Genomic DNA, 23074 nt, shown 5'->3' with positions numbered 1-23074 from the left:
CCTGCTTCCTCTTTATGTCTCTACCGAGGGCTCTGCTCGCCTCTCCCTCTCTTTCACTCATACACACACACTCTCCCTCTCTTTCACTCACACACACACTCTCTCTCCCTCCCTCTCCCTCCCTCATACACACTCTCTCACTCTCTGCCGAGAGTCATCACACACACATATAAACACACACACACAGACAGATACATGCACACACACTGATACACACAGATCTACACACATGCTCATGCAGACATGCACGTGAACATACACATGCACACACACAAACGCACATATATGCATGCATATGCATGCATACACACACACACACACACACACACACACACACAATGCCTGTTCAAGAGGTGTCCTTATTAATAGGCAATCAGTCAAAATTCATTCATTAAAAGCCCTAAAAGGTTTCACACCGCTGCGATGATTAGCTGGGAAAGAAAATCCAATGAATTCCTAATGTACTTATGGAAATGAGGTGTCATTTCCGATCTGCTCACCCCGAGTGCCAGCCAGCCGGGTGGAGGAGGAGGAGGAGGCGCACTTTGCACCATTCATCGCCAGCTCCTCGCATCGCCTCTCCTCTCCGACACACTGACTGCACGTCTGCAGTCATGCATCTCACACACACACTCACACAGGCAAACACAACAGGCAGCAAATACTTTACACTGCAACAGCAAGCCCTCGAGACAACAGAATCCCCATCCCGCACACGTAGAGGCGATCACTAACGCTGCCTGTTCTCAGTTCAGGTAAAAAAAAATCTAAAGTATTTTTATGTAAATGACAATTTTACTCACATTACCTGACATAAGGCATTAACATGTAAACATGGTTTTCACAAATAAATAAATAAATAAACAAACAAACACTCATTCCAAAGAACAAGCTTGATACCACCAGTGCAGTGTTGTCATGCTAGTGCTAGAGTGTGTGTGTGAGTCAGTGTGTATGTTCTTGCCTATGCAGATGTGTGTGTGTGTGCGTCTCAGTATGTGTGTGTTCTGTGAGGGCTGTGGTGTGTGTGTGTGTGTGTGTGTGTGTGTGTGTGTGTGTGTGCTTCTCAGTATGTGTGTGTTCTGTGAGGGCTGTGGTGTGTGTGTGTGTGTGTGTGTGTGTGTGCGCTTCTCAGTATGTGTGTGTTCTGTGAGGGCTGTGGTGTGTGTATAATCCATGTCCATGAGCACAGTGTTCTTTTGGAGTAATCCGTAAAAAAGGCTGCATCCTCAGTTCTCCGCCTCCTGTCTCACCGTCCAATTGGACTAAAAAAAAATGACACACACATCTGGGCGCCTCTTCTTCACCACTCTCACTATTTAGTGCAGAGCAGAACAGTCTAACCCCAGAACTTCGGACAGTAGTTTTAAATGCTAACTTTATGTCATCTAGCTCAGTAGGCCTCAACCGGTGTGGCCAGGGTTTCCCATACATTGACTTATTTGTGGCGGCCCACCACAATATCAACACTGACCACCACACAATGATTTTCCAGGTTGTACTAAATTGTGCTTAAATCTGGTTAGCATCATAACCACGCTGTGCTAATTTGCTAAAAACCGTTGCCTTCAAGTTAATTCTGCAAACCTACCACCACAAATAGAATTCAATTCTGTGGGAAACACTGGTGGCGATAATAATGTGTGTGATTCACAAAAGTGAAAGATCACCGCACACTGGTAGACTTATTTTGCTGGTTTATTTTTCACTGTGAACTATTTTTCACATGTCTGCATGAGCATGTGTGTAGATCTGTGTGTATCAGTGTGTGTGCATGTATCTGTCTGTGTGTGTGTGTTTATATGTGTGTGTGATGACTCTCGGCAGAGAGTGAGAGAGTGTGTATGAGGGAGGGAGAGAGAGTGTGTGTGTGAGTGAAAGAGAGGGAGAGTGTGTGTGTGTGAGTGAAAGAGAGGGAGAGGGAGAGGCGAGCAGAGCCCTCGGTAGAGACATAAAGAGGAAGCATCTGCGGTGATCTTTCACTTTTCTGAATTTCATTGACGACTGCACATCACCAGCACCGGGAAATCAGAGGGCTGATCCTTTAATGTGTGTGATATTCATCATCATCAGTAACCATGCGTTGGGGTATTTTGGATAGACCTTTGGATGTGCTTCAGCCCGCAGAAAGGTTGGGAACCTCAGATTGAGCTGCATTTCCATGACCTTTGACCTTCCCCCTGCTCCTGCACGTGCCCTCTAACTGCCCTCTAAAGACAGGAAGCACAGAAAAGTGGAGGAATGGAGAGGAAGAGAGAAGAAGGGGGGATGAAAGACGGGGGGAAAAGAGCAAAGGTGAGAGGAAGTGTATCTCTCCTCCTCGCTCTCTCTCTCTCTCTCTCTACCCATCATCAGTGAAAAGAAGGGCATCTCTCTCTCTCTCTCTGTCTCCTTTTCTCTCTACCAGTCATCAATGAAAAGAAGTGTCTCTCTCTCTCTCTCCCCCTCTCTCTCTCTCTCTCTCTTTCTCTCCCTCCCTCTCTCTCTCTCTCTCCCTCACTCTCGCTCTCTCTGCTCATCACTGGGCTGCACTTCATAACTGTGCGCCCCATGTCCAGGGGGGGTCTGACAGATGGGCGACAGCACATTAGTCCTGTGACGGGGCGTCAACGCAATCATATTCAGTGCCACAGTGCTCTTAATAAAGTGCAGATTGATCAGGGGGAGCAGGCGAAGGAATGAGTGTGTGTGTGTGAGTGTGTGTGTGGAGCAGGAGGCCATTAGCAGCTGATGGGGTGACCTTCAGACTGAGCGGTCACTCTGAGGCAACTGCAACTGCACGCACACACACACACACACACACACACACACACACACACACACACACACACACACACAAAAACAAACACACAAAGCTTACTAGCACAATAACTTAATGTGTGCTGTGGTGATTATATCATATCACTAGTCACTAATCTCCATTTCACCAACTGCGCGTTCACTTCCTTTGTTAAGAGCTCATGCCAAAGACCTTAGGAATTCTTGGCCATGTCACAGGTGTGTTCATATTCACAATCATAGGCCATGTCACAGGTGTGTTCATATTCACAATCGTAGGCCATGTCACAGGCGTGTTCATATTCACAATCATAGGCCATGTCACAGGCGTGTTCATATTCACAATCGTAGGCCATGTCACAGGTGTGTTCATATTCACAATCGTAGGCAAACTGTTGTGAATGTTGGCGAGGAGCTTTCTTTTTGCCTTGAGTTTTCTGCAAACGTTTGCAAACACTCACAGGTTGAGGAGGTAGTTCTCGGCCAACACATGGGAAGCAGGACGAACGGTTGCCATGGAGATGGGATGCTTACAACAAAATCGTTCAAATGTAGCTGTTGAAATGATGTTCACCTCTGTTCAAGGATTTCACATCTCATCTGTGTGTCTGCCAGGGCAGACCAGATAAAACAAAAACCGCCGAGTGCATGGAAGGTGGCTGTTGTGTATTTCAGTTAGATGACAACCACACACACAACACACACACACACACACAAACAAGCACACACGCACACACGCACGCACGCACGCACGCACGCACGCACACGCACATACTTCCTGTAGGTGGGTAAGTGGTAAGAGAGTGGAGCGCTAAATCTGCCTCTGGGGATGAAGGATGAGAACAACACAGCAACTACAAAGGACTCGGGGGGGGGGGGGGGGGGGGGCAGTGTATGTGTGTGTATTTAATATTCCTATGTGTATGGATGCAGTGTGCATTCATTATATCTCTATGGATGGGTGTATGCATATATGCACATCATGGATATCCTCATGTATCAGAGTGAGCAAGAGTATGTCAATATGTACATGTGTGTCTGTGTTTTGTCGTCTGTGTGTGTGTGTGAGTGTGGGTGTAATGTCCAAGTCTCTGTGTATATTTGTGTGTGTGTAATGTGTATAATGTGCATGTGTGAGTCTCTGTTTGTTTTGTTGTGTGTGTGTGTGTGTGTGTGTGTGTGTGTGTGTGTGTGTGTGTGTTCCATAGAGACCTGTGGAGAGGGGAGTGGCGAGCCCTTTACACATGTTGCTGTCGTCTCATCAGCAGTGGACTCATCACCCCACTCCACTCCACCCCACCCCACCCCACCCCACTCTACCCCACCCCACCCCACTCCACTCCACTCCACTCCACCCCACCCCACTCTACCCCACCCCACCCTACTCCACTCCACTCCACTCTACCCCACCCCACCCTACTCCACTCCACTCCACCCCACTCCACTCTACCCCACCCCACCCCACCCCCACCCCACCCCCTACTCCACTCCACTCTACCCCACCCCACCCCACCCCACCCCACCCCACCCTACTCCACTCCACTCCACTCCACTCCGGACTGCAGGCCCTCTCTCCCCTGGGACCACTCGCCATTCAATTACCTTCCATAACAGCACTTATCAGTGTAGTCAGAGGACCCCTGGGACACGGAGGCCTGATGACCACGCTCAGCGGCCCGCGACAGCAGCATTCATCACGGCCAGCGCTGGCCCGGCAGCTGGGTACCGCCAGCGCTGTGTGAGTGTGTGTGTGTGTGTGTGTGTGTGTGTATGGGGAGGAGGAGACCCAGCAGCACAGAGGGGAGGGGAGGAGGGAAGAGGCACGCGCCCAAACTGCCCCAAGGGACAACACTGATCAGAGCGTCATCCAGCCAAGTGTGTGTGTGTGTGTTTGAGTGGGTGGGGTTGTGAGGCCCATGGGATAGGCCTGACACGCGTCCTATCCTAACACACACACACACACACACACACACACACACACACACACACACAAAAAGACCAGCTGGTAGGACCACATATGTTACAAATTGTGTTTCCTCCCACAAAGGGGATAGCTGTGAGCAGGTGCTGCATAGTGCTACCAGCTAGGTGAAGCCATCACAGAGATCAGATAGGATCCCCCCCCCCCCACGCATACAGCTACAGAATGCTACCAGGCAGGTGAAGTCATCTCATCACACACATCAGATAGGATTCAGTACCTCACTCTGTCATGCGTCAAGCACACTTGCACACACACACACACACGCACACACGCACACACGCAGGCATGCACGCACATGCACACCCATCTTGTGCTATCTGGCACGTGTGGGGCCAAAGAGCAGCATTTCCTCTGAAATTAAAGCTACAAAGGACAGACTCTCAATTTCACCCTCAACCTCCCAAATTAACATTATTTCCCTCCCAGCAAATGAATCCTCCAGCAGAGCCATCGCACGGTGGCTCCGAGGATCAAATTAAAGACAGAAAAAAAGGGAGGAACCCCCCCCCCCACAATCATCTGCTTTCCGGGGGGGGGTCGTTTAGCCTGGCGAGCGAACGAACGAGCGAACGAACGAAAGCCAAGAGCGAGGGATGGGGCAGGGACAGCTGGGAAGAGAGGAACGGAGGATAACCTTCCGGACGGGGAGGGGGGGGGGGGGGGAGATTTCACGGCGTGATTGTGACTTCGTCCCATTAAGCACCTCCTCACTTTAATGGCCGCCACGTCTGCGGTGGGCAGGCGGCGGTAAATCTCTCTTCCCCCCCCCCCCCCCCCCCCCCCACACACACACACTCTCCCTTCCCGCCCATGCCTGCGTACGTCCCCACCCCTCTCCTCGCTGACAGCTCCCCGTTGGCCGTCGGTTTGAGGCGGCACGGTGCGGCGTGGCGGAGGCGTTTGGGGAGGGGGGAAGGTGAACGGTGATGAAACAGTGAGGGAGATTTACTGGGCCGTGCCTGTCAGGCCCCCATAGACGGGGAAATTAAACCACAGCACATTAAAGGCCTGCCATTAACCAGCACTGGGACACGAATAATAATCACCGCTTTGTGTCATCACACTATGGGAAAGGGTGTGTGTGTGTGTGTCTGGGTGTGTGACTGTGTGGCGACTCAATGGCAGTGATAACACTCAACATACACAGGCAGCATATCAGAAAAGTGGTGGAATGAGTGTTGTGTGCTACACACACACACACACACACTTCCTGACATCTGTGAAATACAGGTGAGGAGGCTTTCACCTCCATGCCAGCTTAGCAAGTCCACTGCTATAGAGTCAATAGCTCAAGCCAATATTTTGCCGAAAGTGTTCATTGATGATCACCTCAAGGTGACCAGTCTCTTGAGATGAGTGAATTAATGTCTGCTGTGCTTATGCGCCAAGCACTAGCGGAGACTGGCAGAGCAACACCTCTGCCCCTCACAGGCCAGTCGATACGGTCACGTCCACCTGATACTATCCAGACAAGAATGGCACGGCGTCTGGTCTTCCCGGTGCTGAGACCCAACGGAAGAAGAGATCCTCCACCCACAGCACAATGGGTCACTTCTGATGACTGAACCCAACGGAAGGCCCACAGCACACAAATATGTATAGAGTTTGTATACGTACAGAGTACGTACTGTACACAATATAGAGTACAAGTTTTTAATACGTATCAGCATTTCATCCAAGCGAGTCCAAGCAGACGTAGAAAGACACCAAGACACAAGACAGATACAGAAGGGACCGACCGGCCATCTTGCCTGTTATGTGTTAGAACGCTCAGATATAGGGAGACGTAATAAGCCACCATAAAGGTGAGGTTAGCGATAACGCAGGAAGTCGCAAATAAACATAAACAGACGTTTTTGTCCAAAACAACGTACATTGTATTTGAACCGAGGATGTAACCGAGGATCAATTCCCAGTTCAATTCCCATCAAGTCCACGCACGGTTTCGTTTTGTTTGGGAGACAGGCTGCCCCACTGTTTGTTTCCAGTTTTCAGACCCTGGGCTGCCTTCAGAGACCAGATTTGTTTACAGTGTAGTCATGGAATGAGCAGCTAGCAGTCATGAAGGAAATGATTGCTGAATTTTATGATGATTTAATGATTTTAATTTTTATGGGCTTGAAATTGAGTATTGAGTATTGAATCACTGACCCCACCTTTAAGTGCTATGTGCTCAGATGGACTGATACATGCCCAGAGGGCTAACAGCCCATTTCGTCCGCTGTGTGCGGAGTTTTGAACATTCTAACAAAAGATTTTATTCCGCAACAATTCAAGGTTCTATTATGCCATGTTGAATTTGATGAATCCAGATATTCTTTAGAACGTTAATTTTCCTACATTCTTGTCACAGGTGTGACGGTGCTGGCTGAAGGGGGGGTTTGAGGGGGTACAGAGAGGACTGATGGGTATAAAGAGAACTGCCAGATTATATGGCACAGAGATGGATATTAAGGTATAGAGAACTAATGCTAAGGCACCCAATGCCATTTATAATGTTACTCAGTGATAGGCATGGAGAAGGCTAGTATGTGCTGCTCAATTATAAAATAGTAGTAATAAATATAAAATATATATTATGCATTTATCCTGAGTGGTAAATACAGCTCTAAAGCAGCAGAGGATAAACAGCACTATTCTCTCTCTCTCTCTCTATTGGTCTCTGTCTTTCTGTCTCTCTCTCTCTGTCTGTCTCTTTTTGGCTTGGCATGAATTACACTAATCTGTGGCCTCATAATTCCATAATGTGGGGCATCTGACGAGGGGGCCATTACTGCCTGCTGCCCAGCAAGTGTGTGTGTGTGTGTGTGTGTGTGAGTGTGTGTGTGTGTCCCAGTTCCTATCAGCGTGGTGCTGGGTAAAACAAAGAAGAGGCTGGTGATGAAGGTGGGCAGAGGGGTCTGAGTGAGTCTGCAGCCGTGCGGGTGGGTGGCAACGGTAGAGGAGACTCCGTTTTAACGGACGTTTCATTCGCTTCTCTGCCGGGCGATCTGCAGCCCTGACAAATCACGTCTGGCGTAATCCTACTCTCAGGGAGAACACTTTAATCATGCTCTCTTGATGGAATTTTACAAATCAGCATTGAGCTCCCTCTCTCTCTCTCTCTCTCTCACACTCATACTCTCATACTCACTCACACACCCTCTCTCTCTCTCTCTCTGACACACTCTCTCACTCTCTCTGTTTCTCTCCTCTAAAAATGTCAGTAATGTGTGTTAAAGCACAATAGCTCTACATGGCCCGTGTTGTAGGCTGTTGCATCAATCCGCTTGCACAGGGGAAATCTCACGGAGAGCTGTCTGCTACGGGCTCATTCTGTGGCTTTTGGGTCTGGGTCGGAGTCTGAGTCTGCCTCTCTCTCTGTCTCTGCTCACAGCTAGAGTCAGGCACCAGCTCACAGATAAACAGCGCAGGGGGGGAGAGGACACTGGAAATAATCAAGGAAATGACTGCACATCGGGGGGCATCCAACAATAAAATTACTCACTTCAGCGGCCGGAGCTACTACTCTCCGGCAGTGGGTCAGGCTTATGCCACCTTACAATTTCCAACTAAAAACCTGTCATGCAAACAGTAAGGCACCTCACTACAGGATTATTCGGATTGCTGCTCTAACATCAGTACCATTCGCTTTCGGATGGAAACACTTAGGACTGCAAACAGAGGCCTGGAAAACAATCAACCCAACCGACCAACGTTTGATTTGTTTTAGTTGTCGTTTTAAAGGTGCTCTAAGCAATGCTGGGTAACGTCAATTCTGTTGACTTTCAAACAAAACAGAGAGCTAGCTCGCTACTTCCTCCCCCTCCCTGCCGTGCTGCAATTGAAACTCCCCTAAACGCCCATCTCGTCTGTGATTTGCTGGAATAGTTTGTTATGTTTTTATGGGCTAGGTTTACCCAGGTTGTTTTTGTTGCCGTTTTTGGAGCCTGGGCTGTCCACAGAGATCACATTATTTTACAGTGTATTCAGGACACAGACAGCTAGCGGTTGGTTAGGTGATGTTTGCAGTAAGTGACATAAAATGTTTAGCCTAAAAAACGCATGGCATCGCTTAGAGCACCTTTAAGGCACCCCGGCAGAGAGTGAACATGGAGCCCTCTCCCTCTGCTGACTGCTCTGCCCGGCGGCCATTTTGCCGGTGCTTTTTGTTGCCATGATGCAGTCTCTGCTGGCCTGGCTGTGGGCTAAGTACCCATCATCTTCTTCATATGAGAAATTGGAGCACTTAGTGGCGCTGTGCTAATCCACACTCTGCGGATTACAGACAGGGGGGACTCTCTGCAGCGAGAGCCGTCAAAACAGATTTCACAAGTTTGCATGTCTCAACACTCCACACTCTCGTCTCGTCTCAAACACACGCCACTCTGCCTCGAGCCCAGTCTAAAATGCTCTGTAAATTACTCAGGACTGGGCACTTTAACATTCCTTACGATTAGATTTGCTGCCCATGACATGATACAGTTAACACCAACAACAGGAACACAGCATCACAGAAAAACAATAAACGTAGCTTTGTGAAATACTGAGAGAGAATGTTGATGGTGAATTTCCGCCGGCTTAACTAGCCCTATGTGTCATAATTCAAAAACATTAGCAATGTTAAAGAGGTCCTTAATTAGATGAACAAGTGGAGGGATTAGAGTGGAGCCACGGCGGACGAAGGGCATCAGGGAAATTAGCCTTCAGGGTAGCAGCTCCATCTAGAGGCCACATGTGGAATAACAGGTTGGAGACAAACTCTACATCTGACTCGTGTCTACAACTCAGGTGAAAAGAATCTTTGTCTGATGCCTTACTAAAGCACTTTAGCTGCCAAATACAGTGGACACTTGGCAGCAATATTTCCAGCCTAGCAGCCATGCACCGATTTTCCTCTGGTAAGCAAAGTGACATCACACTTTTGGACAACACAAGTCCATTGGAGGCAACAATTTTGTTGCCCAATACAGTATAAAGGTGATTTTAAATCTACCATTATGCTGCAACCCTTAAGCGCACACTGGAAAGATAGTGTGTTCTAGTGTTTATTATAAGTAATTATCTTGTGATATCTCTTGGGTGTTTTAATGCATGCGTGTTTCACATTTGATTTTCCAGAGCAGGAGAAAAACAAACAAAGGCAATGACAAGCATGAAACCAGGCAAAATATCCACACACACACACACACACACACACACACGCACACACGCACACACGCACACACGCACACACGCACACACGCACACACACACACACGCACACACGCACACACACACGCACACACACACACACACACACACGCACACAACGTGGTCACGGACACTGACATAACCATGTTGGCAATGATGATTACTTAAAGGTTGTATCAGCGATAGCGGGGATATGTCACTTCTGTTGATTCAAACTAAACAGAGAGCTAGCTCACTACTCCCTCCCCCTCCCTCCCGTGCAATTAAAACTCTCCTAAGCGACCATCTCGTCGGTTATTGGTTAAAACACTTTATTTTGCCTTTGAGTGGGTTGCCAACCCTTGTTGGTAGCAATTGTGTTTGTGTACAGATCTCGGAGCCAAGGCTGCCTACAGAGACGCGTTTTTGACGGCCTGCTTATGGGGCAGACAGCTAGCGGATCGTTAGGAAAGATTAGATGAATGTGATCATTTATGTTTGGGCCTGTTTTGGGCCTGAAATCGCTGATACAACCTTTAATAACATAGTAATTCAGCCACTAATAATCTCTCTCTCTCAAGTCTTTGTAGGCTAGTAACACAGGTACTGTTGCGTCATGAGTACTCCTGCCCTGACCAGAAAAGAATACTACGAAGCATGATGAGTGGTATATAGAGTCTATAGTCAGGGGTGTGTTAAAATTTGGCAAACAGATGGGGACGTTTGAGACTCTAAATGTAGCTCTGTCTTCTTTAGGCATAACATAGCACTAAATCTAATATTGCTTCATAGTATACCACTCAGGCGCTGTGTGTGGTAATTACTTACACTCCTCCAAGCCCAGCTGGTAGGCCAGGTTCTGCAGCCCCTTCACCTTCTCCATCAGGTTAGCTGTGGTCAAACTCCCCAGCTCTGGAGGAAAGGCACAAACAAACAAAACAAACAAAATAAACAAATAAACAAAAGCAAACAAATGCATGCCAATTTATTTTGTAGAGATTTGGATCTCTTTACACCTTGACTGACCGATTTGTATTTGATAGTTAGTGAAAAGCTCAGGTTGGCTGAGGTCAGATTAACTAACTCTGGTATTGCAGTCCATTTCAGGCCAGGTACTACTTATTGAACCTCCATCACAGTTTTTCTATTAACTATCTATCTGCCGAAGTGAATAATGCAAAACAGTTAGCTCTAATCTGTGTTTTCTAGACTTTGACTTACTGATTTTGTTTCTTGATTACAAAAATAATAATAATACATACATATATGTGTCATGTGTACAACAAACACATCACAACAGCATTATGAAAGCGATAAGCATATTTTCATTTTTGCAGCAAATGCATACCAAAGCAGTATGGCACTGTGCTTTAGGCTTTAACCAATGACCAAGAAATTGCTATAGTCTTCTATGTGGGTATAGCATATACTGGTCTGTACAGTTAATAACACAAGGGGGAAATGTTGAATGATCATCAGCTGGGATATATGTTTAGAAAGCTTCGCTTTAACAGTCCAGCATTACAAGCGGTATCTTGATAGCTTTGGGGAATGTACCTTTCAGCATTTCAATGTCCTCAGACTCCAGCTCAGCCATCCATTTGGGAGGAGAGTTTGTGATGGGCTGCAGACACAAAAGGCAGTTATTGCTTCTGCACTTTATTATAGGACTGGGCTGTAAAAGACTATGGTGTGCTAAGTATTTACTTGGCAACTCACATTTTTAAAGGATGCTGCAAATTCAGCAACTCCAGGCACTGTTGAAAAAAACAAACATTGCTTAATAAACAAATAAGTACACAACAACAACATATTTAACGTGACAAGCTTCGTCTGGCTCCAATGAGTCATAGAAGCTAGATGGACAAGTACAACTCTAGGGCTAATGACAAAATATAATTGAATTTGACTACTGACTGATAACTTACGTTGTTCTGGCCAAAGGTCGGGTGAAGCCCTGTCGAGCTTTTCAAAACTTAGTAGGGAGGATTCAAAATCATCACCTTTAAAAGGGAAACACTGTGTTAAGCCCTTTGCAATAGACAAACATGGAAATGTTTACGTTTTGCAATAATTGGTAGCTTTTGTCTCACCCTATTACTGATGTTAATGATACTTAGCACTTCCTGGGTACAATATTTTAGTACGCTTTACAAAAATATACTACAAGTAAAGCAATAAATACATTGCTCTTTATTCATGCCTTTTATAGTTAATGTTAGATAAACTGCAGTGACGTTAGATGTCATATGGCCTTGATCGCTAACCTGATAAGCTAGGTAGCAAGCCACAAATAGACACTGCAATAGACCACCTTCACAACATTAGCAAAGAGGTGAGATAATAACGCTGTCCACCTCTGTCAATAACAACAAACTGTGCGTTGTTTAAAAAAAAACAACACATTTACAAACTAAGGTAACTTGACTCTGACATTTAACTGACTGCAAGACCACCTGCAAAATATGATAGCTTGCTAGCTAGTTAGCTAGCTAACGTTATGATTGGTCTGACAATAACATTGTGACCATTTGAAAGTGGAGAGCAAATACAACCCTCGCTAGTAGGCTACTACGGACTAGTATCAACACACAATGTTATGTATTTCATAACGGAAGACCAACAAACGCTGCTGTGCATTTTATGTGTATTTAGTACACTTTAGTATCAAATGTCAGCAAAAACACACATCACATCTAAAGACAGATTTAGAATTTACCTCCATTCGGAGACGCCATCTTATCAACTCTACATGTGATGTTTTCCAGCCAATGATTGGACGATGCTCGAGGACCGACTTGGCGCGTCTCTACCGTCCTCTACCTGCAGGTGACGCACTACTAGAGGGAGAGCAGCTTCACAGAAGAGAATTTCTGTAGGCCTACTTGCAAATTTGAGGAAAAGTTGGTAAACCACCCTTCTTACCTAATTTGAGGGTGCTGATTCTGAATATTTTGTTTACCAAGCTCAATTCTGAGTTCTAAGCCTATGGTTCTAAGCCGCATAATCAGCATTTCAACATAAAATGTCTTTCTTATTTTTCCCTAAATTGGGTTGATTTTAAAAGTAATCACTAAAACCAAATAAAAGTGTTCTCTAAATACATGTCTGAGCATTAAAGAAGCCATACTATAGTTTATTAATGTATTTAATGGGAACATGATTACATACATACATAATTACACACATCCTCTACATACTTACAGCACACTACACACACACTACACACACACACACAGTCACTGCTCCACTCCCGCCCACACACACATCTTCACTGTCATCACTCACATACATTACATACAGTACTCTGCTTGCAATAGTAAGTCCCTGACCCCCCCCCCCCCCCCCCCCCAACACACACACTTACATCATCACTGTCATCACTTCACATACATACAGCACACTGCTTGCTACAGTAAGCCTCCTCTACATACTTGCTGCACACTGCCCCCCCCCACATACACAGCACATTGTCTTCAGGATCTTCTCCAACACACATCCTCTACATACTTACAGCACACTGCCCCCACCTACCCACCTACACACTACACACACACACACACACACAGTCACTGCTCCACTCCCCTCCCGCCCACACACACATCTTCACTGTCATCACTCACATACATTACATACAGTACTCTGCTTGCAATAGTAAGTCCCTGCCCCCCCCCTACATACACAGCACATTATTTCATCAGGAAGCTTCTCCAACACACATCCCCAACATACTTACAGCACACTGCCCCCCCCCCTCAATACACAGCACATTGTCTCATGAGGAAGCTTCTCCAACACACATATTGCACACTGCCCTCTCCCCACATACACAGCACACTATCCCATCTCCCCTGTCATCCCCCCAACACACACACCAAGACCCCTGGCAGTTGGGTTAGCCCCTTGAGCCGTGGATCTGCCCAAGGTTTCTTCCTTGGTAAGGGAGTTTTTCCTTGCCCCTGTTGCTCTTGGGTGCTCCTTGTTGGTGCCCCCCACCCAATCCCAGTCCTCCCCCACCTTTTTTATGCAGCCCTTGCCACTTAATCTACTAAACCCCTCTTCTACTGCACTTTTTACCCCCCCCATTAATGCACAAATAGGCTGACACCAGACATAATTTCACTGCATTTCTTACTTCCAGTAACTATATGCATGTGACAATAAACTTCCTTGTATCCTTGTATCCTTGTATCCTTGTAATTATTATTTTTGTAGTCAGTAAAATAGTAGTTTGTGTGTGATTAAGTCCTTTATTGTTTGTTATAGCTCATTTATATTGTGTGGTGTTTTGGCAATAAATTAGGCTACCTTTAAATAGCCATAGTAGGCTAGATCAAGGTCAGTGTTCAAATTACTGCATGCAAATCACTTAGGAGAAGAGTCTAATCTTTAGGCCATCTGATGTAGGCTACTCTAGGCCTTCCCGTGTTTATGGGATTTCTTTGACAGTTGCAAAGGGAAAAAAGTGAAGATAGTCTTCTTTGCTCCCAGTGTAATTTAATAAGTACGTTTCAACCACTCAGGTCTTAATCAAATAGGCTTACACCATTATCTGTTGCAATATCTGTGTGCATTCCTACATCTATTTCTTTGATAGTTAACATAATTTGCTACCACATAACAAATGAAGTGCAGTGATCACTACTGGACATTCCACATTGCTAGAAAGCACTTGAGTAAGGATAGAATTATTTCCACTTCACAAATAACCATCGTTATCTGCAATACAGGGACATTAATCAGTTCATAGCTGAGGATTTGTCCTAGGTCCACTTCCCTTTCAGCATCATATGCAGTAATGATGCACTGGAGAATGTTCCTTTTTGTTGCACTATAAAGGATATCTTGTCTAAATGTTTTGCAAATAATGCAATCTGCACTCTTCAGCACTCCTCAAACATGCACTCATCCATTTTTTTGCATGGCTGGAATTTGAATGATAGGAAAGAGCACCAGTGAGAAGTTTTAACTAGGCAAGCGCAGTCGCCTTTACAGTAAAAAAAAAAAAAAAATACTGTGTAAATCTGTAAAGACTGACAACATAATAGTTAATGACAAAGTACTTTCTACAGAAAAATGAGCAGTCACCTACTATTCTAATAATTTATTATCAAGAAATCTATTTTGTTTCGAAACGTCATACTGAATTTTAGCTATTATTATGTATAGGGATATAATCCCATATAGGGATTGTCAAAGTTTTTATTCCCCCCCCCCCCCGTCATCTACTTCCTGAATTTTTGGTCAACGATACCCGGGACACCGAACCACTGGGGCACATGAAATTTGGTGGGTATGCAGCCCCACTAGACTTTTACGGAAAAATTTTGTTTCGTCCCCGGGGGCCACTCCCCCCCCCCCCCCCCCCCCGTGCTGGGCCCCCTGAACCGCAAAAAAAGCAGTTTTTCCTGAAAGGATCCTTCTTTTCCTGAAAGGATCCTTCTTCTTCTTCTTGAAGGATGAAGAATCTTTTATGGTATGTTGGTCTCAAGGGCCCACATCAACCTGGCCCATAATCACTCATTTGTGAAACATTTTTGAAAGATAGGTCCCATGGAGACAAATGGAAGTGGCGTCACTGGGACACTCTATGGGAATCTTACATCCGGCACCTAACCTTGGCTGTGGGCGGGACTGTGCAGCTCTATACGAGAATTATTATTTACTATTGTTTACAAACATTCTGAAATGCCGTATTGTAGCAGATCATAGCACATTCATCAGGCAACTGAGGCAAGTGTTATTTAAATAAACTCCTGGTGTACCTACAAACTTTCCAATGCCTCGTTTTATGAGTAAAGAACATACTTCATACCATTCAGGGCATTATTAGTGGAGTAATTTACGAGATAAAAGTTGGTTCCATTAGCCTGCAGAAACTCATTAGTTTCTGACAGCGCTACTCGACCAGGGTTAGACCAAGGGAAAACAGGTTCTGGGAGGGTGTTTGGCTCGGGGTCATGGTGCAAAGGACCCTAGGGTGAAATTACTCCGAACGATCGCTTTAACACACAACATCCCACAATAGCAAAAACAATATTCCAACTAGATACAGTATAAAAACCTCTGCTTCTGCAATGATATCAGTTCAAAAACAAAATATCTCAGCTAATAATAAACAAACAATTGAATAATTGACACACAATTGATTTATGTTGGGTAAATTGGGCCAACCACAGCTGATTCCAGTCGGGCTTACCCTCAGTGGCAGGGGTTATTTGTTTCTATTACATTGACACGTATACAGTAGGCCTAAAAGGAGGACTTTGAGGAGTGATGTTTTTAGAAACAGAAACAGAAAAAGACAAACACTGTAATGTCCAGTGTTGTAATGTAACGGAGTACAAATACTGTAGGGGAGACCGGGTATGGTTGTAACATGGGGAGAGTTGTAACATCACCAGTTCCACCAATCAGGGATAAGATATGAGCCATGTGACAGTTTCTGACTGCTCAGACTTCCTTAACGATCACACATGGACATTTTCAAGTTGTTAGTGCCATTTATCCCGGAGTAAGGAGAAAAATTCAACATCTGAGGTAAGAAAGTAACTTTTTTTTTTTTATTATTATTTTTTCTAGGGCTTTTACCATTGTAGATACAGTTGTATGAGTTACATCAGGTCAAACTATAGTTTGTCTAGTAAAGAATGGTGTAGCTCTCTCTTGCTAATGTCAAAGCACCATGCTAATACAGCTAGCTAAACAATGGATGACAGTGGTGGGGTAGGTTGTAACACAGTTTTTGAATATGTTACAACCTGTGGAATGGGGCTAGTAGACCCATTTAATGTCTGTTTAATTTCATCTTTGTGTGTGTGACTGTTCAGCCCTCTCTCTCTTTCCATGAGAGACACAAATACATACACACACAAAAGTATAAACGTTGTGGTTTTTATATTTAGTTTAAAACGTTAATATGATCTTCATTCTCTATGTGAAGAACGGATTGTATGGTATACAATATGTTGGTGAATCTATTTTCACACCTTGTGTACCCTGTTTATGCAATAAATCAGTATATCAAATGGAATTCCATTGTTTTTCTGCATTTTTTTGTACCTGTTACAATCTACCCCAATAGGTGTTACAATCTACCCCAGTAGTGGGGTAGGTTGTAACAAAGGTACACACTGTATTTGTCATAATCTCACAAATTCTGTAATATAGTTGAAGAGATTTAAATGGTTGCCACTTGTAGTAGACAAATGTGGTTACTTTGCCAAAAAGTTCCAGAACTGTAGCTTTAAAAGAAATGGTAGTTTTAGGTGCTGAAGAAAAATGTGTTACAACCATACCCGGTCTCCCCTACTAGTACTAGTAAATTTCACGTATCCATATAAGTATGCATACTTTACTTCGCTATTTAAATTTATGTCAACTTTCACTTTTACTCCACTACATTTCCTAGATAAAATGTATACTTTTACTCCGTTATATTTCCACTAATCATCTTCGTTACTCGTTACTAAAACATAAAATTAGAAGAAATGTGTGCGACTGCAATAAGGGAGGTTTGGCAAATCACTGCTACTAGATTGCATTAAGCACGCTCCGCACGTTGCGCGCTCTATTTCAGCGCTTGTTTGTTGCTAAAGGAGGAGGATGCACAACTGAAACCGCCATGGAAGCACGAGCACCTACTGGAGGACCTCCCTTATCATAGACGACCATCCCGACGATAGTGGTGAACTCGGTGAACAGGGTAGTGGTGAAGATAACGTCATACACGCGTGGCCGTATTTGCAAGAAATGTTTCTGTACATTGGCAGCTTTCTGTGAAGCTGAACACTCCGCTACCTGCCTTAGCAGCCTGTGAAAGGCTATTTAGCATCGCAGGACTTGTCTTCAGTCCAAGAAGAGTAAGACTGAATCAGGCCCGTGGTGGGTAATCGGGAGAATCCGGAGAATTCCCTGTGGGCCGCTTCACTTTTGGGCTGGTCGAGGAAAAAAATAGACATGTCACGTTAGTCAATGTTTTCTTAAAGTAGGACACGTTCCTCATTCTGTGCATGACACCAATGCAATGCCTCTGCATGGGCTGTAGCCTACGAGGGAGTTCTCCCCTTCCAAAAAGACTTGGTTGGGTCTTTTCCAAAAAGTTTTCTCAGATATGGATAGCCGAGCCGGCCCTACAGCAGACACAAGCGTCAGGAAGGATGGATGGTAGAAAGAAGCCAAGAGAAACTGAACAGCAGATCAACCAGTCGACCACTGAAAATGATGAGCCCGAAATTAGTGATGAGGCCATGACTACAGGGACATGTAGAGAGGATAAATTAAAGTTATTTAATGTAAGAAAGAGCAATTACCCTACATGATTAACCTATATGCCTTGTTTGCTCAGAAGAGGGTGTAGTAAAGGAGTAGGCTAAATCACCAAACAACAAGATAGCCTACCCATGCAAAAAACATTTATCTAATTTCCACCACTATGGAAAACGTGGGCCGGTCTTGGGCCTGAAACTCCCGGGCACTGAATTCTGGCAACTTTGAAAACCAGCTTCTTTTGAAGATGAACAGACACCTTTTCAGTTTCAACTAATGACTGGCATATTAGTAGCTGCCAGACATAGGTGGCCTGTGTGTGTTTGTGTTTGTGTGTGTGTGTGAGAGAGTGAGATGGTGACCTGGGGAGTAACCCCTAGAAATGCTCATACCAAATGACCAAAATGTTCTCCCTACCAGCAGGTCATTTTTTTCTTTTAAGGAAATAAGTTATTTATTTTTCATTTTTACCTTAAGTTCATACAAAAGTGAAATTTCTGTTTCTGTTTTTTTCTTTGATGTCAGTTCTAAAAATATGCTGTTTGTTCTTTGAACTTAAGAAAATTGTGCCTAAAAAAGTCCTAGAAAAGAATGTGACTTTGATTTGATGAGTGAGATTAAGAAGATATGGGAACCCTGAATATGTTTTATGCTTTACTATAAGAAAGCCAAAATAAAGTTCACAATAAAAGTTCAAAATAAAACCGCTTGCTTTTTACTTTTACTTCAAATACTTAAGTACATTAAATTACTTTTGATACTTAAGTACAGTATATATCAGATACTTTAAGACTTTTACTTAAGTAATATTCTAAAAGGTGACTCACTTCTACCAAAGTCTTTTTCTAGTACGATACTTGTACTTTTACTCAAGTATTGCTTTCTAGTACTTTATACAACACTGGTAATGTCTGGATGAGGAAGAGTAAGGGGCCCAGGGAGAAGAGCAGGCCCAGTGAGATATGCAGTGAGAGATGCAGGAGCAGTGAGAGGAGCAGGGCCAGGGAAAAGAGCAGGCCCAAAGAGAGGGCAAGGTAGAGGTGTAAGAATGCGTGGTGGTGGCATTCCTAAGGTTGCAAGAATTGTTGTCAGTGATTAAATTCGTGCCACTATCATTGACCATGTAATCAATGTGATGTTGATGAAAACATGTGGCCTAACCCTGAAGATCGCAGAGATTAGATGCAGTAATTTTGTGCTTTTTTTAGTCCCCCCCCCTCTGGGCTTTTTACTGTTGTTTTTTTGTTTAGAATGCTCTTGCGTGTTTCATGGATATTTTGTTGTTCACTGTAAGCAATACTGTACAACTTTTGTTCTACCATACTGTAAACAGTATTTCTACTGTACCTCCTGTAGTAAACAGTAAAGGAAAAAATAAACTGATTTGCTTTTTACTGGAATGCTTTTGAATGTGAACATAACATGTGGACATACAGTTCCCAACCAAGAAATTTAGTGTAAAAATTGCATGCAAATACCTGTAAAACTGAAACATAAAAGTCTATGCAGTTTTTGTAATGTCAACAATAGCCAGTATTTTGAAACCTGGTGTAGTTTGATTGACTGCATGTACCTTGTGAAGTGAAAACAAGTGTTATTCTTTGACAGAATAATTTCATTTTGAGTCAGATTTCCAGTGTTTTGGTAAAGTTAGTGTGTGCAGAGAAAGATGTGTTAGTAGTATATTTAACAAAAATGTGTTTTTGAGAAGACAATTATCCATTTGGCCAGGTGTGAGTCTGTGTTAAGAGTTTAGAAAAAGTATCTGAAGTATGGGTAAGCGCTTGTTAGCGATTGAAAAAAACTAATGCCTTATTTTTTTCAGTTCCTATGATATCTGATGGCAAAACCAAAAAGTATGTGAATTATGCTAATTAGCAAGCTAAAAACTCAAAATTGAGCTTGAATTCAGCACCGACTTTTCCTCAAATTTGCCAACAGGACTTTTTCTGAACGTTTGTTAGCTAACTGCTCTCCCTCTATACTAATATAATTCATTAAGTCATCAATTTACGCACAAAGTCTGAAGTTTTATAGAAATCTGATAGAATATACAGTGAGTATAGACAACCCAAAGCACTTTTCACAGATCATATAATTTATTGTTTCACATTCAATGTTTACAGTACCACGTGGAAGGCACTTGGTGTTATTGTGACTACAGTACTTTGATCACAACATGAAGCAGTTGTGGTTACTGAAGCAGTTATTGGCTACTGTTGTAAGAGTACCTATAAAAATCAATAAAAATACTTCAGTTCATTTTTTAGTTCTAGTATGTAAAAGTAAACTATGTTTTCAGGTTTCACTGTTCTAATAAAAATAAGTTTAGTTGAGTTTAGTGTGTGAACCTGGTATACTGATATCTGGACAAAACATTTCCCACAAGACCTAGTGACTGAACAACATCAAAGTCTCAGTGTGCAACTACCTAGTCAGTTACAATAAAATACTTTACTTTCCATGATAAATATTTGTGACAGAAAAATATGTATGACTGTAACGTGATATGTTTTGCACCATTGTTTATAAAAACAAAATACTCTGCTTGTTTGCAATCTATTCTGAAAATTGAACACTATCACACATTCTGTCATCTACAGCAAAACAGATCAGCAGCAAATGAGACTTAATTGCTTGTCTGCGAGTGTCTATTCCCGGTCCAAGTGGCTAAGAAAACAATCTCTCCCTTTCTCTCTCTCTCTATCTGGAGAGTGATTAACCCTGGTCGAACAGCCCTCTCTAACAAGTATCTCCAGTCCAGTTGGGAAAACTGTCTCTGACAAATGACTCTGCCTCTCTCTCCAGTCCAGTTGTGAATACTGTCTCTGACAAATGAATCTGTCTCTCTCTCTCTGGTCCAGTTGTGAATACGGTCTCTGACAAATGAATCTGTCTCTCTGGTCCAGTTGTGAATACGGTCTCTGACAAATGAATCTGTCTCTCTCTCTCTGGTCCAGCTATGAAAGCTGTTCCTCATGAGTGACCATCTCTGATCAAGTTATAAGGGCTGTTCCTAGCATGTGTGGCTGTCCTTGGTGCAGTTGGAAAAGCGCTCAGTCTCTTTCAGAGTGTCAGAGTCAAAACTCCCAGGAGTCCATCCACCTGAGCTTGGCCATGGGGCTGGACGGGTCATGAGCCAGCGGGCCCCTCATTCCGTAGGACAGAGGGTGGAACAGGTAGAAACTGAGAGAGACAAAACACACACACACCAGATGAAATAATAACAGTATCTGGCATTGTCAAAAGTAAAAACAGGGTAACTGTACAGATATAACTGAATACACATTTTTTAAACAACATTCCATAGGATGGCATTGCTCACCTGTAGAGAATGGCAGCCAGGAGAAGAGTCTGGCCACCCCTCTGTAGATGCTGAGCAAGTGCTGGTTTGAACAGTAGATCTGTATTCTGCAGCAAAGTGTCCAATGTAATACCTGAAAAGAACATTTTTCCAAAGCTAATTAATTAATATGACATATGTAAAGTGGAGGGAAGTTATGGCCATTCCTGAAGATATCAGATATCCCACTGCAAATGTTGGTCAAATGTTGTATTACAGTACTTGGAAATACAGACATGAAGAGTGTGTGCAGTATATGCCTGGTTGACCTAATAAATATATATGGGGGAAAAGAAAATCTGATATTGAATAGTAATTAATATTAATATATACTGATCCTGAACAACTGTAGCGGTATATGGACAAATAGAATATATGATGCTAACCTGTTAGCATGCTACTGAAGAGCATACAGAGCATATTGAGAAGTAGAGTATGACGCTAACCTGTGAGAGAAAGTGGAATAGAACATTATGTTCAATATTCCAATATATGGTTTAATGTTCTGCATTTTGTCCAATATTCTAATATGTGGTTTAATGTTCTGCATTTCTCATTAGTAGGTCACTTTGATACTAAAAGTATGATTCTATGTAATGACTGTATGATATCTGTACTGTCCCTGTGTATATCTCTGTGTGACTGTGTTTAGAGATAAGCAGGAATATTATGACTTTGCAGTGTTTCACTGTTCTGCATGGCTGCGTCAGTAGCTATCTGCTCTGGATTGCCAGGCTGCCACTAATCAGGGTCTGATTCAGTGTAGTCCACGTGAGATGGGATGACCAACGCCATCTCCCGTCAGCCTGGAAGGATACTTAAACTCTAACTATATCCTTGTCTAGTTAGAGCAGCTGATGGATCTTTAGGTGAAGTCATGCTGTCTCTCCCTTGATGCGCATCATTGTAAATAAACTCTGTTCCTGATTTTTCATACTATTGGTCTGACTGGGTCTCTATTAAATCTATGGTATCAAAATTACCATCAGTTTATGGAGGTCCCATCGAGATTGATAAGGATTATATTGATCTATTGAATTAAGGATTGTTCTTTTTACCAAACTTACTGTGTTACTGTGTTATCCCTTAACCCGCTGGAAAGACGCGCTCTCGGTAAGTAGTACGTTTTGTTCCTTTAAAGTGCTACAGTCCTTAGCTGGACAACAAGGGAGATTCAGTTGAGCAAGATTACTGTCCACATTGGGTGGTACGCTGCAGCAACGCTGGTCGGTCAGCTGTAAGCTATCAGGCCCTTGACAGAATTGGGCATTTTGGCCCCGAAACAAGGAACAGATTGTGTGAGCACACGAAACCGGTCTAAGTCAACTAATCTCCTGAGAGTTACAGATGATTTGAGTAGGGGTCTGGGCGAGAGATCACATTCACTGGGTTTGCTTAATTGGACAATCTGTCAAATTTTGAGACCAGTCACTTTACGGAAACCAATCAGGAACATGAGTCAGTTTATGTCTCAACATGTATGTCTATCTATGTTTCTGACCTGTGGGTTATGTGTATGTGTGCTTTGCAATTGTCTGCTAAAGGTGCTC

At 43.7% G+C, this 23074-nt stretch overlaps 2 protein-coding genes and 1 long non-coding RNA gene across 4 annotated transcripts in view; 1 reads left to right on the top strand and 2 right to left on the bottom strand.

Moving 5' to 3' along the window:
- lin52 (lin-52 DREAM MuvB core complex component) overlaps positions 1 to 12753 on the bottom strand; it is a 25726-nt gene extending 12973 nt beyond the window's left edge. The window contains exons 1-6 of one of the 2 annotated variants that reach the window (XM_042073097.1): positions 12633 to 12753; positions 11842 to 11916; positions 11633 to 11670; positions 11471 to 11537; positions 10742 to 10825; positions 2029 to 2210 (exon numbers count right to left, since the gene is read on the bottom strand). In XM_042073097.1, the coding sequence (XP_041929031.1) occupies positions 2209 to 2210; positions 10742 to 10825; positions 11471 to 11537; positions 11633 to 11670; positions 11842 to 11916; positions 12633 to 12651 (285 nt within the window). In that variant the 5' untranslated portion in view covers positions 12652 to 12753 and the 3' untranslated portion in view covers positions 2029 to 2208. Of the gene's footprint in view, positions 1 to 2028; positions 2211 to 10741; positions 10826 to 11470; positions 11538 to 11632; positions 11671 to 11841; positions 11917 to 12632 lie in introns of those variants that run through there. The other variant, XM_042073096.1, reaches the window with a different exon arrangement.
- Positions 12754 to 16395: 3642 nt separating this feature from the next.
- Positions 16396 to 23074, top strand: part of LOC121693716 — a 17585-nt gene continuing 10906 nt past the window's right edge. The window contains exons 1-2 of the long non-coding RNA XR_006025557.1: positions 16396 to 16406; positions 17118 to 17126. This is a non-coding gene — a long non-coding RNA (uncharacterized LOC121693716). The remainder of the gene's footprint in view (positions 16407 to 17117; positions 17127 to 23074) is intronic.
- pomt2 (protein-O-mannosyltransferase 2) overlaps positions 20262 to 23074 on the bottom strand; it is a 25589-nt gene continuing 22776 nt past the window's right edge. The window contains exons 20-21 of the mRNA XM_042073339.1: positions 21507 to 21618; positions 20262 to 21367 (exon numbers count right to left, since the gene is read on the bottom strand). Coding sequence (XP_041929273.1) covers positions 21262 to 21367; positions 21507 to 21618 — 218 coding nt within the window. The 3' untranslated portion in view covers positions 20262 to 21261. The remainder of the gene's footprint in view (positions 21368 to 21506; positions 21619 to 23074) is intronic.

The sequence above is a fragment of the Alosa sapidissima genome, chromosome 19 (assembly GCF_018492685.1).
Source record: "Alosa sapidissima isolate fAloSap1 chromosome 19, fAloSap1.pri, whole genome shotgun sequence".
NCBI lineage: Eukaryota > Metazoa > Chordata > Actinopteri > Clupeiformes > Clupeidae > Alosa > Alosa sapidissima.
Note: the sequence above shows the minus strand (reverse complement) of the source record. Positions and strands in the feature narration are given on the sequence as shown.